At 36.7% G+C, this 20,133-nt stretch overlaps 1 protein-coding gene across 2 annotated transcripts in view; it reads left to right on the top strand.

The window, feature by feature from the left end:
* LOC149528131 (eukaryotic translation initiation factor 3 subunit I-like) overlaps window positions 1-20,133 on the top strand; it is a 108,802-nt gene that overhangs the window by 48,217 nt on the left and 40,452 nt on the right. For both annotated transcript variants that reach the window (XM_089808522.1, XM_089808521.1), the window contains exon 4: window positions 11,541-11,668. In XM_089808522.1, the coding sequence (XP_089664648.1) occupies window positions 11,541-11,668 (128 nt within the window). The remainder of the gene's footprint in view (window positions 1-11,540; window positions 11,669-20,133) is intronic.

Genomic DNA, 20,133 nt, shown 5'->3' with positions numbered 1-20,133 from the left:
TTCAAACGGTTTGATATTAATACAAATGTCCTCCAATGTAAAACGCGGCCAGGAAAAGAATGATGCCCACCTACAATGTAGAATGCCGATTGCATAGACAAGACATGTGGCAATGCAATTGCCAATCTGCGTGATTTCTCCCTGTCAAATCCCAAGTCTAGCAGCAAACCAACTCTTAGCTTGACGTCTAGCTGATACAATCTCAGACACAGCCCAAGTAATAAAAAACGATAGTCACAGTACCTCTAGTCGATTATCAAATTGATTTCCAGATGCACACATTACAATCAATTTCATTCAAAATACCTATCTCTGTAGTCACAGTGAACGCAGAGAATTACGACAATTGCTTACCTTAGCACAATTGCTAATGATGATTCTCAGACTTCTTCAAAGCCTCAGCCAGGAAATTCAAGCAAAGAAAATATGATATTCAAGATTATTCTCCTTAGCTATAGGAATACAGTAGGAGAATGTTGGCCAATTCTATAGTTCAACACAATTGCCAATAACTTCTTAGACGAGACCCTTATACTTTAGCAAGGGCTCACAAGTTGCAAATCAAAAAAAGCCACAAAAGGCACAAAAAGAAAATATATTTTTCAAGCGTGCTTTTCCCAATGAAATGAGCTCTCATTTATAATCTTTCGTTGACCAAAGTTTCCAAAAAAACTCCACTTTAGAAATTGTGGAAGTTTCCCAAAAGAACTTAACACTAGAAACTTTCCAACACATTTTTTAGAAATATCACTTAATGTCATTATTATAATAATATAAACATTATTATGATAATGAAACTTAATAATTCATGAATAAATAAGAGCTCAAGCAATTATTAACTTTATTTACTGCAGGTGACGACCAACTGCCGAAGCCACCTACTGCACTGCCAAAAGATAGACCTAAAAATAGTAAATCTATAGCTGGGACCCCCAAAACACCCCTCAGCTCACGAGGGTCGCTATGATGAGCTAACTCCATCAATTGTGTAGACCTGCCAAAAACAGGGACATTACATAGTTGAGGATGATGTATATGCCTACAATAGGATGTTGTTCAGATTGTGTAATGCTTCGACAACATTTCAGAGAATTATTTTGCACATATTTGATAAGATGTCAGTTGGGAATTTCAAGGCATTTTTGGACGGTTGGTCACTTTTTAGTGCGGAGGACAAGCATATAATTGCACTCAGAGAATGCATGGGAAGATGCAGGGGGGTGAGATTGGCATTGAACTCAAAGTAGTGCAGATTTATGGTACCACAAGGGAAGCTATTAGGGCACATAGTATGCAAAGCAGGATTAAAGAGGGATCCTGACAAAGTCTGGGTAATCTTGGAAATGCCGCCCTTGACATATTGGATATTATCGAAGGTTCATTAAGGGCTTTGCGAAAATATCCTACCCGCTTGACAAACTAACCTAAAAAGGAGAATCCTACAAGTGGGATACAAAGTAGAATGAGTCCTTCGAAGGACTGAAAATCAAACTAGCTACAACGCTTATCTTGGCTTATCCAAACTGGGATAAGTAGTTTCATTCATGTCGACACGTCAAACTATGCAATTGGAGCAACGTTGGCACAGACAGGTGATCACGGATTGGATCATCTGGTGTACTTTTTGAGTAGACTACTATCTAAAGCGGAGAAGAATTATAGTACAATAGAGAGAGAGGCACTTGGGATGGTATATGCCATACAAAAATTTAGACATTATCTATTGGTGACGCTGTTCGAATTTTGTGGATCATCAAGCACTATTATATCTCATGAACAAGCCGATCATCCAGGGAAGGATAAGGAGATGCCTGCATTTTGCATTTGAGACCACGAAGGGTTCTTTTGCACAATGGTAGAGATATACGATAGGGTCTCTCGAACCAATTCGTTCACCTATCTTCAACGCGACCTGGTAATATCATTCAAACCAACAGACTTCACACGGGTATTTGGAATACTTGGTCATGCACAAGGTGGAATGAAAATCAACAACAAACCAAAAAAATTGAGTTGAGAGGTGAAGGCGTAGTTGATACAGTCGGTATGTGGGGATTTGACACAAACGGAGAAAGAAGCCCTCATGGACACGTCGAAGGGTAGAGGATTGAAGAAGTCCAATATTCAGGAAGGGCACTGGCATTGCCTTATGGACTTAGTAAAAAGTCACCTCATAGGATCCAGTCGCATTTCAGGCATTTCATTCTCGCAGGTGGCGATGATGAAGGAGATCCTACATGGAAGAGTGTACGATTGGGCTGCATTGTTGGCAGAAAGGATGTACGAATTTATGACACTGCAGCATAAGACGTTCTACATGCCGCACTATGCAATTGGGCTATTCTTGGAGGCAACGATGCAGATGATTCCCCACGACGGGCTAGAGGCCAAGCTTGGACCACTTGCACCAGGAGAACCCCCTATCATGCAGTAGAGGCACCTCGACCCACTTGGCAGCAAGACCATGGTTTGGTAGAAATGACCAAGACCAGATGGAGGAGATACTGATAGTGGTCGCCAAGAGACTTCCTTTGACAAGAGTGAGACCGACGGGGAGGACGAAGAAGAGCACGAGGAAGTGGAAGTGATTATAGCGACACCATTAAGACATTAAGATTTTCGCAGCATACACTCTCGGCGACGACACACTTGGTTCCAGCGGGTACACACGGCATTCTAGGGTTCAGTAAGTTCAGCCAACCAGTGGTGATGACTCCGGCTACCATTGCGATTCAGCCAACTACAAAGATAGAGTCACATTTGTCACTGATGGTGACAACCGTTCCAGAGGTAAGGATGGAGCTTGTTCGAGAAGTTTTGCCAGCCGTACCAGAGGTAGGGGCTGAGATACTTATACCGCATGAGGAGATGGACACTTAGGAGGGAGTGATGGAGATATCGACAGGCGAGGGTTTGAGGACACCTGATGTTTATTTGGATGTAGTGGGATTGGATGCGGTGGTTATGATAGATGCAACATTGCTAGCAACACCCAAGGACCCAGACAAAGAGAGTAGAGTTAAAAGGTTGAGCACATACTTGAGTACGAGGTTTAGCCGCACACCAACACCACAAGCGACAAACATTCACGCACCTGTGCAAGTAATAGCCTCGGAAGGAGATCCTGTAGGCACGTAGACTCAGGTGGTGGAGAGTCACTCGACACAGATTGATGGGATACCACATAGCAATGTTGAGCGAATGGTGGAAGTAGTAGGGACAACCATGGGTGCCCAACAACAGCCTCTAGTGGGGCCAGAGACAACGATGGGAGAGGTTATGGAGACATTCCTCGTTAATGTAGCGACTTAGGCTCGTCAAGTGGTGGCCTTTGCACAGACACATGCCATGGATTCAGTGGTAAAGGAGCTAAAGAACATCATATCCTTCATGAGAGTGGGATGTCTAGCGGCCTTTACAGTTTGTTTCGTGGAGCGCGAGTGGCCGAGTGTAGAGACTCCAGAGATGCTCCAGGATTGGGCCACTACAAGTGAGTCGGGTATGCAAAATCGCATAGAAGCTTTGACTCAGGAGATAGTCTGGATACATAGGGACGCTTATTATTGTTTACCGTACAGGGTAAACAGATACTTATAGATTAAGATGTAACACAGAACAGAGACTTTATTCATATATGCAATATGCAACTACAAGTACAACGATTACAATGATAATGATGTTCCAATAGTCCATTCGGAGGATGTACATATAGTTTCTCGAAGGGGTGACTCAACCGTCACACGTACAATTCTACCTATCAGCTACAATATAGATTTTATTGACAACAGTGATGGTATTCGCTTTGTCGGATATAAGAATGTTGTTTCAAAATGAGCCATCGTACCATAAATCTTTGCCTTCTCGACTACATGCTCAGTTACGAGCATGAAATGTAAAGGTGGCAAGGAGCTACACTACAAAAGGCCATAGACATAAGTATGTGGTAATAAAATAAAATTGGCCACCGATTATCAGAAGGGCCAATGAAAAATATAATAGAGATATGGCCGCCCAAATAAAATAATGAAACTATGGCCAAGGAGTAAAAATAACTCAATTAATGTCTCAATATAATATTATCATGCTATACCCACCTATACTTGTGTATGCACGTACACACTATATACATATGCGTGATAATCCAACAACACATTGAAGTGTATGCCATAGCATATAATAAGTGGGTGTATATGTACGTTTCATTTGGATTTATGCATACATACATATATGTGTATACACATATGCAAGCATATGTAGGTATTATGGTACTATCATATTAAGAAATAACAACATTACAGAAGCTGTGAGATCATTCAATTATATAAGGTAACACATTTTAATTTAATGCTTAGTGATGATCTTTTTAATAATGCATATTTATTGACCGGGTAGCTCATGATAATCCATGGTATACTCTTGCTTGCCTAGTAGCCATTTTCCCCTTAGCCTTGGTGGTCAGAATTCATACTTGTCGATCCATAGGTGGATTGGTCGCTTGCCCAATTCCTCTCTGGCAATGCTTTCCCCACTTCGACGTGCTCCTGCAAAAAGGAAGTTCTCCATGATAATAACATATTCCACAAAATAAATCAAACTTACTTTAACAAGTTATTATTCATAAAACATCATAACTACTAACCACCATTTCACTTCCCATGAATTTATAATGAATAACCAACTTTTCATGATAAGATAACAATAATCATAATAACATCATAACAATTAACAAACATGTCATCTTTACATGAAATTATGACGAATAACCATCTTACCATTTCACACGATCATAACTAATTTTACCTGTTAACTGACTTCACATGAAACCTCAATGGCTATATAAACATTTTTTAAATTAGGCAAACTTTGGGATGTAACATGCACTCTTAGAAATACAAACTAAATATATGAGAACACAAAGAAAACACATTAATGCCTGAAGGCACAGGGCAAACATAGAGCATACACATTGATGCTTGAAGACAGAGCAAACACGAGGTATACATATTGCTAGGTTCATCCTTATCAAATGAAATGTCTTTCATAATCGATCATGATTTAGTTTGGCAAGAAAGCATCAAGAGGGTGCCTGCAAAATGCTCAGCCCAACTAAGCCCAAAAACTTGAAGCATTCGACTATGACAAATCACTTCTTGGCCCTAAGAGACAGGAATGCCCCACTATGACAATTTACTTGGGTTGGCCTGCTTAGCTTGGGGGAACCGGTAAACTACAATTCCCTGTCTTACTTCCTCCATTCATTTTGATCACTTACATGACAAGACATGTACGTCATAATAATCTAACAATAATTATACATATGTATAGATTCCATGTTTTGTTTTTTACCCTGTAGGATGGCAGAATCATGCTTTGATACCACTTGTAATGTCCCTTCCTCAAAGGCTGTCAATTTCTAAAATTCAACGTATGTTATTATGCATCTAAATCCAATTTATTTCAATACACAATAAATAATTCGTAATAAATTTAATAATCAACACATTTAAGCCCAATTCTTTCTTCATTCTTAATCATGCCAACCTCAGGGAGGATAGGAATTTCTCTGTGGCAGGGGCGCTTGGGACCATTCTGCAAGTAGGCTTCATCAAGGCATTAGGACTGCATGTTTGTACCCATCTCTGGATTTCCCCTCAAGGCATTTGAAATACATGTCCTTACCCATCTTGGAATTCAATTATCTTGCAAATAATTACTCAGCTTCTCCCTAATCAACAAAAACCTATCATCTTAAGTGGCTATAGCAAATGATTAAGAAATAGGCTATCAAAAGAATTATGATTAATGTTCTGAGTTCTCTAGTATAAAATTCTAATTCCATTATTAGAAAACTGCTATTAATGCTATTATAAATACATGTATATCTTCAGATATAACGTTCTGTAAAAAATATTGTTTTATGGATAAACTTCAGCTTACCAACACTGCTTCCAGCAGTCAATTACGAATCTCTCCTCCAGTCACTTGTATTGAACACAATATATTTTATATTCTCCTCACTCTTCCTAATCCTTATGAATTCTCATCGATAGCTCCTTTTTTTTATCAGTATATATATAATTGTGTGTGTGTGCATGTGTGTGTGTGTATATCTATATAAATGTATATATTCACACACACACACACACATATTCTTTTAACTCCCTTGAAGAAGTGAATCTGATTTCCATTTTATAACTTGCAGATTGAAATCGTTGCCTTCAAATGAATACATCTTACCTTAATCCTATCTGCCTATAGTTAGATCATGCTTCTTCATTATAATGCAGATCAATTCTTTTGTCTCAAACACCCTCTTTCTCTTATTGGTGATCGCTGGCTGCTTTTAATTGATTATTAGTCTCCTTAAAGGTGGTGACTCTTGGTATTAAAAGGCTCCGTTGATAGTATTCGTAATTGCTGACTTGAAGATGTATTATTTTAGGCACTAATTAATTATTACTCCCAAATTCTCCTGCTTACTACTTATTGACATCAATCTAATTAATGAATAATTATTGATTGATAATGATTTGCATTTTGATATGGACCCATTCGTTATATCCTGTCGGCTTAGCTGATTATGATCATGTTCAATCTTTGTAATGTTGACGACCAATACTAGTTGCCATGGTGATATTCTATGCTAATATTGCTTTGGATCATTATTCCCACCCTTGTCATAATGTGATGGTTGTTAGTGTAATCATTCTGTCTCCAACTATGGATTTCAACTTTAGCAATAAAATGTCTGGCTACATAATTGTTCAAACCTTCTAGTGGTTGGGATTTGATGCTACCATCCGTAGTAGATATGGCATTTGTTTGCTCATCGATACTCTACAGGTTAGTTCCTCAAAGTCTATGATATGCAATGTAGTATTCTTTTAATTGCAAGGATATATGGTTTATTAAAAGTATTAGTATCATCATTTATCAATAATTATTAGTATTATTATTGATATTTATCAATTATTTATTTGATATTTAATTTTATTATAATCTAATATTAAATTTACTTTTGCAAGGGGATATCACAAGCTTGGCCGATTCCCACACTCCTCAAATCAGACCCCAAAGCCTATGATGTCTCCTCCCCTTATTCACCAAATTTTATTGCCTTTTTATAATCTGCAACTTGTTTCCCTCACTTCACCTTTCTCCCTTGTGACGCGAACATGTCTTTGTTAGAATGATTAAGAGTGATTAGAATAACAGTGAGGGGCGGGGTGGGGGGCGGCGTGTGAAACATTTATCCTTAGGTCCAGATGTACCAATCCAACTTTTAACAACTTCAAACAACTTAATTAGACTCATAAATCCACTCGGCCCATATAGCTATTCATCAGTAATTCAACTTATCATACAATAACTTAACTCTTTGTTTAATCTATGTCGAATAATAGAAACATATAACAGTAAATAGCATGAAACGTGAAAACAACATTCAGACAAGTATGACACCAGGATTTAACGTGGAAACCCAATTTGGGAAAAAGACCAAGTAACATGCTACCACTTTTTACTCCTCTGAAGTGAGCTTGTTTAAGAGCCAACCTTGTTAAAGGTTACTAAACACACCGTTAGGAGTGACTCTGTTAGTAAACAGATTTGCACTTCAAAATTATCAACACACAATGACTCATAATGCCCATATAGAAGTACAAATGCTACTAACAATTGGAGAAGTTATCATTAGATTGATAACTTTCCTCTGAATTGAGAGGTACAACTTCCTCTTTATTAGATCGCTACCATATATCTTTGCTCATTGCATTGTGACATTTATGGGCCAAGGATTATTTGATGAAGTCATGATTTATGTTATCCATACATCTAAAAATTTCCAACATCTTAGAATGACGCATATAAGTTTATAACATTGTGAGCCACATGGATTTGAACCATTGAAATTGTTCCCTTTTGAACCATCTTTTCAAATTGTTGAACCATTGAACCTGTGAACCTTCTTGAAACATTCTAAATTTGGTTGTACCTACATGAACTTGACTAAACCAATTTGAACCATGGAAGAGCATGCTCAACCATTTCAAACCTCTTGAACCTGCTTGAACCTGCCTGCACCAATAGTACTAGTTTGAACCACTGAACTTGGCCTTTGAATTTGATTTCTGAATCACTAAACTTGTGTACTTTGAACCTTTGAATTTGAGCCTTGAGCCATGAAATTGTGTGTCTACATTGATGAACTAGCGAACTTTAAACTTGAACCATGTGTTTCGAACCTTCAAACCTCGAACCTCTAGGCCCTTTGAACTCAACGAACCTCCTAAACCTGTTTGTACCAGTCACAAATTTACTTAGGATGAGCCACCTTGAACCCTATTAAACCATATTGATTTGCATTGAATTGGTGAACTTGTGCTTAAAACCTGAACTCTGAACTTGATGAACTTTTGAACCTGTTGAACCTTTTGAACCTTTTGAACTGGTTCGAGGGGTTCATAATTTTGAGCTTCTAGTTAACGGGAGAAATGGTTATAGAGGTACAATGTGCAAATAAAAAGGGTGGCTTAAAATTTTAAATGACAAGTCCATATGGTGGACTAACAGACCTTGTCAAAGGATTTAATCACTCTATTAGGAGTGGCCTTGTTAGAGGTCTTTAAAACATCCCAATAGAATGTCATCTTGATTAAATGATTTACAATATGACTGTTAGGTCAACCTTGATGAAAGGATTTTACTGCCACAGTAGTTAGAAAGTAACAACTAGGTTGATCTGATAAAATATAACCCACTTTGCAAATTCAGATCTCCATTCGGCTTATTCTTGTTTCATTGACTGGACTTCATCACATTCTTCATCTCTGATTTGCTTGGCAACACTTCAAGCAATCTTGCTTCACCAATTTTTCACTTTTCCTCTGCTACTCTGTTCTTCTCAAATTCGTGAGTCCAAGAACCGCAAATCATCTCTTATGCCTTCTTAAATAGATGGGTTTAATCTTTCTCCACTTAAATATAACTGTAGATCTTTGGGTTTGATCAGATTCATTGAATTTGACCATCGTTTTGTCCTACTTCTTTCTTGAAACTTCTCATTGAATTGTCACCTTAGATCGCTTCACAAACTCAATTCATGCACTAAATATGCCAGCTCATCAATTCTTATCTTTTACGCATTTTGACCAATTCGTAAATTCAACTATGTTGGCCTCAAGTCTTGATTCTTTCACAAAATGTTATTTTTGCTAACACTCGGTCATCACTGGGTAGCTCGGTCACTCCTAATTTCTCTCACTCGGCTAATACTAGGCTTGCTCGTTACTACAATTTCCCTTCATCTTGCTCGGTCTCTACCATCACTTGGCTAATACTATTTGCTCGACCATTACTTAAGTTCCTTAATCTTTTTCTTCAACTTCTTCATTGACATAGTAACTTGTCACTCGATCAAGCTCATGTTTTACTCAACTTCTTGACTTCTATCAATCATCTCTCCCATTCTTCAACTCATCTTTCTTCTTCACTTAATCCAATGATCAAACAACACATTATCTTGTCAAATACTAACTGATCAAGTGCCCTTTGTAGTTTCATCATACTCACTCCTCTTTACTCAACAACTTTACTAGTTCATCTTGTTATCCCTTTTTTCAAATCCTCTTCATCAATCAATTGATATGGCACTCTACATTGTTAGCAAATGTCTTACCAGTAAGGTTTGACATCAATGACAACATAACAATTGTTCCAATTGTAGTTTCCAACAGACTTCTCCTTGCTGTGGCATTTTCATTTCCCTCTTAGATGTCTTCTTTTATCATTGGTTTTCTTTTAATTTTACAGCAGTCAAAGCATCTTTGGAGAGCTTAAACCATCATAATTATACAAGACGAGTTACTGTCAAAATATCTCCTCTTTATGGTGAGTGTGACTCCCACCTGAAAGTTTTTGCATTGTTCGATCTGCTAACAATAGGTATTATATCGTTACGTCATGGGGTTGTTATGTCCTCTTGAAGTCTCAGCACATGTTGCATTTCTTCCTTCTTTTCCAAGCATGATATTCCTCATAATACAAGCCTATTGGCATTATCTATGAAGATAGAAGCATCTTGAAATTCTCTATTTATGTGGCTTTCTTCAAGCCACCTGAGCTTTTTGTTCTATTTGAAGTGGTGAAAGCATGATAAGTGTTTTACTGATTGACATATCCCGCACATCAATTAAAAGACACCTGTCAAATGCATTTTCTATAACCTTTGTGTGCACATCCCACAATCATGCAATATTATATCAAACTGTTCAGTGTTTCCACGTTTGGCATATATGTCTACCATTGGCAAGATTCCATGAGATCATGGAGTTCTAAGAGGTTCTGGCACTGACTGCAAAGATGAGCAAATGTGAAACATTGCAACGCTGAAGAAGTGATGCCAGTTGAAAACCGAAACAAGCCAAAACAAAACTGAAACAAACGAACAAATGTTTTTGGTGGTGATGATTGCTTGTCTGCCTGTGTGCTCTTGCACGAAAGGAGCCATTCAGAGTCATCACACAATCTGTTTGAGTGAAGTTTGCTATAGACTCCTAGGTATTTTCTAGATTTATTATCATTTAATTTTATGTTTTGTTCTATTTGTGGGGTGAACCAATGCTGACCTTCCACCTGTCTAGAAATTTTCTTTTATCTATTTCAGAACATTGTTTTTACATTTTTCTTCCATTCATAAGCCTTCCTACATATATCAACGTAATCTATGATGTACATGTTTTAACACATGCAATTGAGAGCGAGTTTTCATTTCATGTGAAGTGGAGCTAATGTTAACTTTTGTGGCCTTGTTGTCAATTCTGTGTTTGCTACTTACTGAATGAACAAACAGTGTTTTGAATCTAGTTATCATGAGGTTCATATTGTTTAGACCATTTGTAAATTGTGAACTTTGGCAGCCCCTACCTGCAAAGATTCTTGGTAATACTTTTTAAATATATGGATACTAAGCCAATCCGTTTGAAACAAGAGCAGGTTCTCTTTGTGTGAGCTGGAGTTAAGTTGCTGATATATGACACAAAATAATATGCTTGACATCGAGCATTACATGTTACAAAAAATATTGTTTCTGCAAGGTCAAACCTTTTAATAATCCTAATAGATCTATATATGCTTTGAGCCTAGAGATCTAAACTTTTTTTTAAACTCATTTAAATCCTTTTAAATTTCCCAATTCTTTTAAAACAAGGAACGGCATTGGAGTTCAAAATGCACCAGTGCTAATGCTAAAATGATAATAACTTATAAGATGTTGAAGTTATATTCATGAAAGAGTATGTGTATACTTGATCTCTCTAAGAATTATATGGCAATTGGCAATGGCAATATCGAATTCCCAATGAGGTTAGTTTAACACATAAAAAAGGAAAACATAAATTTGACTCAGCATTGTGCTATGGTTGGTTTATCCTTTTTCTCTATTTTGTGTATTCTTAGTTGATTTCTCTTTGTTCTGAAAGTAGAGTGTTGCAAATTTACGGTCTGTGTGTCTCACAATTGGATTCCCATGTTTTATAATGCAGAGGACTCTGAGTCAGTACTCACGATACCTGGGTCTAAAGGCAGGATAAATAGAGCTGTTTGGGGCCCCCTAAATAGGACAATAATCAGTGCTGGAGAAGATGCTGTTGTACGTCTTTGGGATTCAGAGGTGTGTGATGAATATTCATTTTAATTTCTAGTTTCTGAATTTTGAAATTTTATATATTATGCTTCAATTTTTCTTTTATATTTTTAAGTTTTGTAATAATAAATCAGTGATAGTAAAGCACTGTAATAGTACGAGAAACCCATCTTTGATACAGGACAGATTGACTTGGCATCACTAAGAATGCTTTTGAATGACATCTTTACCCATGGAAGTCTATGACTAGTCATTGTCTAGGACGTCTTTATGTCCATTCTAGGTAGCATTTGCTGGAATAAAATTACTATACGTAGTTTGGGAAATGAGACACATGCTACGAAAGGCGTGGAAACTAGGGTGTTTATTTTGCATTTGAGTTTCCTCCACGTTCCCATGATTTGATAATGCTCTCTTTTCTGAGTCCTAATAATTCTGAATGCAACTGTTTGATAAAGTGGCTAGAAATGAAATCCCATTTAACATTTGATTCTATAAATGGTTCTCTGAATAGAGAGGTGTTTGAAAGGATAATTTGTGAAGAATGTTTATAAGGTGGATAGTAAATAAACATAAAAAGAGTCTAAGATGCTTATGATTGATTGAAAGTTTAGCCATTAAGTAATAACAATTATTAAAATCTGCATGTGCTGCCTACAATGAATAACTCATAAATACCACAAATCTGCATGTGTTATACGATAGAATAGTTTTATCCTTTTTTATAACTTGTAATAGCATTTGTAGATTTTATGTGTGTTTCAAGTTACCTTCTCAAAGCACATGTATATGATTTTAGGAGGCATGTCTCCATGACGACATGTCTCTTTTAACTCTTATTAATTATCAATAACATTTGCTTATTGTCATTATGAAGAGTAAGATCTTGACTTATATATATATGTGTGTGTGTGTGTGTGTGTGTGTTAAGTAAATATCTCATATATATACAAAGTAATGGCCTATCAGAATATCAAGGCAAGATATTCACTAAATACCTTTTATATATCTGTATAAACAACTTATAGACCACCATTTTAATGGCATCTAACACTTAGTTGTTGAATTACAAGATAAAGCCTTTCATGATCTCTTTCAACAATTACATAAAATCTATATCATGATTTAAGTTATTGTAAGGTTGTCACCTTCCAATAACTGCTGCAAATACAAGTGACAATCAAAATGAAGTTGTCACTTCCCCATGATGTATACGGGGAACGTGCCTATACACATATAACATCAAGAGTTCACATGAATTCATCATGGATACTATCACGTGATGTTGTCATGACATCCACCATGAAATATATTAGAGAATAAATGTATTACAAGGGATTGCAGTTGGAGGTTCTTCTTCATGAAGAAACATTATCCTTTTGACCTCCTTGTCAAGGTTATACCAACTTTTTTGACCTCTTAGTACAAGGTTGTCTTTGATGAAGCGTCAGACTCCCCTTGAATCTGTTACCATCCTTCTAAGTTCTAACTTCCTAGCAGCATGTCATGTCATACTACGCTAGTTCAATAGTTGTCGTGATAGCATAAGGCCTTTCAACCTACATACATGAACTTTATCCCATGAATCATAGTCCTTTAACTCCTATAGTTTCTGATCGCTAGAGAATCCATCTCAACATGGTCTACTCCCTTTGAATCAAGACGACCGAGATCCATCTCAACATGGTCCGCTCCCTCTCTTTCCAAGTTTACCTCTAACGAAGTGTCAAACTTCCTCTTGCTATAGAAGGATACTCATGATTCTGATCATAAAAGATATCATGCTCCAACAACCTCACTTTATATAGCATGAACATGAGATGACTAATGAATTGTAGATCAAAACTTCTTTGGAGCTACTGTCATAAGATTGAGTCATGCACAATATATGGTAGCATGCCTAATGTATCATTCTTCTTTTCTTGCAAGATTATGATGGTACTACTCAAAGATAATGAATACTTATCTGTGCATCCTTGATACAAGTTTCTTTAATGAAGGTCCATATCCAAAAAGTGGCTTCTTAGATTATATGAGAGACATCTCTTTTGAATCATCTCACTAAGGATGGTTCAAATTTGAACTCTTATAGTGTGTCTTCTTTGACATCTCCCCTCTAAAGATGGTTCGATTTGGGAATGGAACATTGATTATTATTCCCCCCACAATGTGAAATTCCTATTCTTATATCCTTTGAAAAGTTCTGCATTACATCAAATATGGTAAACTTCTTTTGGTTCACCTTTTTCCAACACCGGTACTCTCTTCTATAGTAAAGCTAAAAGATCTCTTCATATTTTGAACTACAATCTCATACACACTAACTTGTAGTACTGTAAAGGAAATATTATTCCTTAGCTCAAGAGGTGATAAGTATAAATTTTGTGGCAGTATAGATATCTCTGTTCAACTCTTGCAAATGATGCAAAATATAGAAAGTTGACCCTCTTGCAATGAGAAAAATATAATCTGAGAAAGACTACAAAATCTGGAAGTGGTGTGCCTCCAATTGTGACAAGGATGAACGCAAGAATCCATCTCAAGTTCATGTCCCTGACAAGACAACCGTGCTAACTGTGGAGTCACTTTCATTTAATAATTGGTTGCTAAGACAACCATGCAAACTGTAATGTCCCCCTCACAGAATTTGTGGTGAAGAGTTCTAAACAAACTATTCTTAGACTCAACCTTGAATATAAATTTTCTTCTACGCAACATTATAACCAGGCCCCAAAGGATGGATAATATTTCATCCATTGAATATTTATATAAAGCAAGAAAACTCTTAGGAACATGTCATTTGGTTATCTTCTTGAGCTCCCCCCAACACAAGATAGATTCAGTCTGAGATCACTGGAAAACTCTTGACCCAACCCATCAGCAATGATGTAGCCATGATAAGTAAATGAGATCACAGGAAAATTCTTGACCCAACTCAAATGCTCTGAAATGTACCCACGATTCCACTGTGCTTAATTCATGGTATATGTCTGCAGCTTTGATCAACACTTATATAGATTCAAAAACTATCGTCAAACACATGACAACGTGCTCACCATTATGGAATTTCTCCATAATGCATTCTCTTTTACCCATACACGACATTCAGAGTTATAGAATTCTGATAGTGCTAAGAAAAATACTGTGGCGTCTACTTCTTGAGACAAATGGATCTGTGCATGTTGGGTATTGATTCCTCTCTTTTGCATGATACACTTTATATATTTTGTGCACTTCATTTGACTTACAGACTGTTCCTCTCCAATCTATTTGAAACATGCTTACTTGCCACAACGGGTCGTGTGTTCCACCCTCAAACGAAGAAGCATTTGTGACTTTGCGGTTAGGAAGGATGAAGAGAATACTAGGGCCCACAAAACAATGATTAGGCACCATGTGTCTCTCCAGCCCGACAAGAAGAGGAAAGAATGCCTCTTGCAGATTTGCAGTTTCAGATGTTTTGACCAAAAACCAGGCTGGCCAAAATGGCTATGAGCAACCACGTCTCCTCACAGTCCCACTGTGACTTAAGTTTTCATCGGGGAGATAATAGTATCTTTCATCTCTATGTTTTGATGGGTTTTCTGAACATTGTTCTGAAGCTTTTGTTTGCAAGTGGTGAAGGTGCTGGTGAAGATTAATAAATGGTTCTAAAATGCTTTCACCAAATCCTTTGTATGGGATCAACAATCATGGCCCATCATACAATAATTATTAGGAAGGATAGAATTCTGATAGTGCCAAGAAATATATTGTGGCATCTACTTCCTGAGACAAATGGATCTGTGCATGTTGGGTATCGATTCCTCTCTTTTGCATGATACACTTTATATATTTTGTGCACTTCATTTGATTTACAGACTGTTCTCTCCAATCTATTTGAAACATGCTTACTTGCCACAATGGGTTGTGTGTTCCCACCCTCAAACAAAGAAGCATTTGTGACTTTGTGGTTAGGAAGGATGAAGAGAATACTGGGGCCCACAAAACAATGATTAGACACCATGCGTCTCTCCAACCCAACAAGAAGAGGAAAGAATGCCTCTAGCAGATTCGCAGTTTCAGATGTTTTGACCAAAAACCAGGCTGGCCAAAATGGCTATGAGGAACCACGTCTCCTCACAGTCCCACTGTTACTTAGGTTTTGTTTGCAAGTGGTGAAGGTGCTGGTGAACATTAATAAATGGTTCTAAAATGCTTTCACCAAATCCTTTGTACGGGATCAACAATCATGGCCCATCATACAGTAATTATTAGATCATGCACTGTGTTTACATTCACAAACATATCTGATGAATGCCCATTCATTGTTTTATATCATTGGACAATTGATGTCATTTTAATTCTCTTGCTCTCTTCGATCCTTACAGGTTATTAAATAGTTGTTCCTTCTTCAATGTGAACATGGATGATAGGAATGATTTGAATGACTGCTTGATGGTGACTTTGTTCTTCTCAACTATTCGATACTCTGTGTGATGATTAGCCTCCTTAGCAAATATTAATGTCCATCTTGGGATGGTATTTTCAGCGCTCATTAGTCAACACCAATCTTGAGGAAGCTGTCGTGAAGCCAGACCAAATTAGAGGCGCGCAAAACCAAAGGACATATACAGGTTATGAAAAGAAACAAACAACTCCTGCAAGAAGCAGATGAAATTTGCAGAGGATAAAGCCCTACCGGATCTGCAGGAAACTAGTGAGTAGATCAACCGAAAATGCAGAGGGATAACACACTCTACAAGTAGTTTTGGACACTGACAAATTGAGTTGATCCATCAATCACATTAAGTGTAGCAATCTCCTCCACAAAGGCATACCAGGGCTAGCTGATCAGCATCAATGCATATTGTCGATTGTTGTGAATGTCAATGCGTCGATGAAGGTTGCTTGATCCTTACAATTAGACAAGGGAAACGATATATTGTGTTCCTGATACCGTTGTTATTTGTTGAGCATATATCATATTCGGTATTGTATCTAAGCATGATACTGTATCTGTTTGAATTTTATTTCTAAATTCATCTCCATAGGAGACTTTCCAAATTCAAACAGTCTTTCAGAGATAACCTTAAACAGAACACTACGATTTCTCCTACTTAGAAAATGATGTGTAGAGCAGAGGACAGTTCCTATGATGTCCTTAGTAATCTCTATTCTATCCACCCATTGCTGCTGAAGACTCTGCCTGATTCCTCATTCGACGTCTCCCATGCTCTCATAACATGAATTGATCTTCTATAATATTTTAGATATAAGATTACTCCTCTAGGATTGTCACCCACTCTGATACCATGTTAGGATACAATAGTTTTATCCTTTTTTGTAACTTGTAATAACACTTGTAGATTTTAAGTGTGTTTCAGGTTACCTTCTCAAAGCAGATGTATATGATTTTAAGAGGCATGTCTCCGTAGAGACATAGTTATCAATAACATTTGCTTATTTTCATGATAAAGAGTGAGATATATATATATATATATATATATACAAATATCTTTAGTGCATATTATCTAATTGAAACTACATTAAAATTAACAGTGTGATTATGGGAGACCTTGTTTTTATTAGAATATTATAATGTTTCTTTAATGGTCATTGTTTAAGTGATGTCTTTTGGTCACAAATTCTACAAAACATTATGTTGCTACTGAGAACCCCCATAGAACTGCAAAATATTAATGACCAAGAAGCTAAAATTTATCCAAGAAAAACAGAGAAGGGTGTCCCTTCTTCAGAATGCTTTGCAAAATGATATAAGAGCCTGCCATTTACTCTTTCACCGAGATGAATCTGCCACAAACCCTCCTAGAATCAACAAAACATCTAATTAGAACTTACAACAAAACATCCAACCTGATGTTGGATAATGAAGCTTCTGTTCACTAGAGACAGAAACAAACGCTGAGAACAACTAGCACGTTGTTGAGGAAAATTCAGCAAACCCTCCAAACTTTGCAGATGAGCATGATGCCCCAAAAAAATTGCAAAAAACCATGAATTTGAGGAGAAAATCGAAAAAATCAGACACGGTTTTTGAGGTGAAAAATCAATCAATACCAAACAGAATGCAAGACATGGATAAGGGAATACAAGGCTTCGTTTTTGAGGAAAAATGATAAAACTCACCATAAAATTATAAATTCACAAAGGAATCCCACACAACTTTGTGAATGATAGGATCTAAATTTTTCAAGAGAAGTATGAAAACCCAATAGATAATTTTGTTATCAATACCCATCAGAAATTTTTGCAGGGTGGCAAAACATGATATTTTGCATGGTAAACCATCACAACCTAAAAAATTAGAAACTTTTGCTACAACCAAGAAATCACAGGATCAAAATCCTTAACCAGGCTTGCAATTTCTAGCAAAAAGCCTCGAAGACAAACCACAAAAGTTTCATAAAATACTACTAACAATTTTTATTTCTAAAAATCAAAAAACAAATTTTTGGAAAAAATTTCAGATAAAAAAAACTCGAATTTTCCTTAATAAATCTGCAAAAGTTTATGAAATCCCGTCAACTCACTCTGATACCATATTACCAAGTAATTGGTAAAATACTTTCATATTATTAACAATGATCAATAGATCATTGCATACAAAATAATAAACGATGTTTCCTTAGGAAACGATCGTCAATAATAGAAACATTCTATTCTAACTAATAGCTTGTTAAAAGCTAAGTATTAGAAACATTCTAATATTTACAATAGATTACAAATAGATAACTTTTAAATAATAATAGATAATAATAGAGGCTATCTATAATTGTAATACCCTCCCTTAATGATTAATTTATCCACAATGCCAAGTTGCCATTTGAATTTGACAAACTTATTTGGACCAAGAGGCTTGATGAAAATGTCTGCAGTCTGATTCGCTGTAGGAACATATTGCAAGTCTATTGTCCTGTCTTCAAGAAGCTACTGTATATAGTGACAATGATCATCCACATGCTTGGTTCGTTCATGGAAGATTGAATTCCGTGCTAACTTGATAATGTAATGCTCCGCCAAGGGATCTAGAAGAACTAACCTAAAGTTTTACTAAGTTTGCCAAACATTTTTTTTAAGATAAAGATGCAACAATAGTTATAGAATAGCAGAAGCAATAACATACAACCATACATAAGCAAACATAACGGACTACATTTCTTAAGGATCCCAAGATGTTGAGTCACATTTAAATTTAAATAATACTAAGTCCAATAAATAACACATCCACATGAAAGAATAACTACAAGTTCAATCCATTTAAATAATATACATTTGTTCTGAATGCCACTTGACATTAATTCGGAATGCACAATCATCTACTGTACATGTCATAGGGTATGAGAGGCTGAAAGAATATACATCATATAAAATAGATGACATCATCCCTTTCCGATCCATGAAACAAGATAGAATACAATAAGTAAAATTATCCATCAAATAGATATAACCATCCATCATAATACGCAGAGATAGAATGAAAGGAAATGTAAAACAAGGAACTCCAGCTACGACATCAACGAACGGATCTCAATGGTACAAGTAAAAAACACTACCACCCGACCTCGTGGTAACTCAAAAAGGTCCACTCCCACCGCACTAAGGAGATAGTCTCAAGTCCCACATAGGATAACAATCCCAAAAAATCAAAAGTAATATCTAGGTCAAGGAAAAACCCTAAAAGTAATCTAATTCAAAGGTTCCAAGATAAAATGACATCTAAACCCAGAGGCAAACAAAGACATGTAAGGGATCTATACTGCTATTGGGCAAGTGTCATTGCACGAACCAACTCTAGGGTTACCTGGCTAGTCTTTTAATCCTCCGGCCCTCTAGTGACTCTATGCGGCACTAGTATTCTTTCGTACTGACAAGGCATACTAACGATGCATGGTCGCAACCAAGTGTCCTCTCTACTCCCACCCTAGTTTGTACTAGCACTTGAGGCATGGGCGAGGAAAGACAAAGAGTCTTATTAGGTTCATTTTACTCTCATTTAGTGTAGTGTTTTCACTTATTAACTAGTTACAATGGGTTACCCGTCAGTCTCTTTAGGGCTTTGGCCTCCATTGCAAGCCACTTCCCAACTTAACATACAGATTACCTATCCTAGGCTCATAAAAGTACAAATCAAAGAATCATAGTTTTCACCTCAGCCCTATACAAGTGATTGGAAAGCATCAAAAGACAATTTACAATAACACCTTAGTCCTTTTTCAAGCAACTGGAAAGCATCCAAAAATAACTGATCGAAGATTCAAAGGTTAAGTCAAAAAGGTCACACCATTCACCTTAGTTTCACACAAGAACACTGGAAAGCAATAACGAACAATAAATCCAAACTCATCATAGAGCATACTAGACACATTACCATGGTTGAGTATAAAAGATTGAGATCAATTCATCATCATGATGTCACAAAAACAGAATTTCCGAGCCTCTGGTAAACATCCTAGGACTGGTCAACCCTCTAGTCAACCCCCAATTCCGAC

Source organism: Cupressus sempervirens, chromosome 11 (assembly GCF_028749045.1).
Source record: "Cupressus sempervirens isolate cs-2001-9-10 chromosome 11, ASM2874904v1, whole genome shotgun sequence".
In the NCBI taxonomy this organism is placed as follows: domain Eukaryota; kingdom Viridiplantae; phylum Streptophyta; class Pinopsida; order Cupressales; family Cupressaceae; genus Cupressus; species Cupressus sempervirens.
Note: the sequence above shows the minus strand (reverse complement) of the source record. Positions and strands in the feature narration are given on the sequence as shown.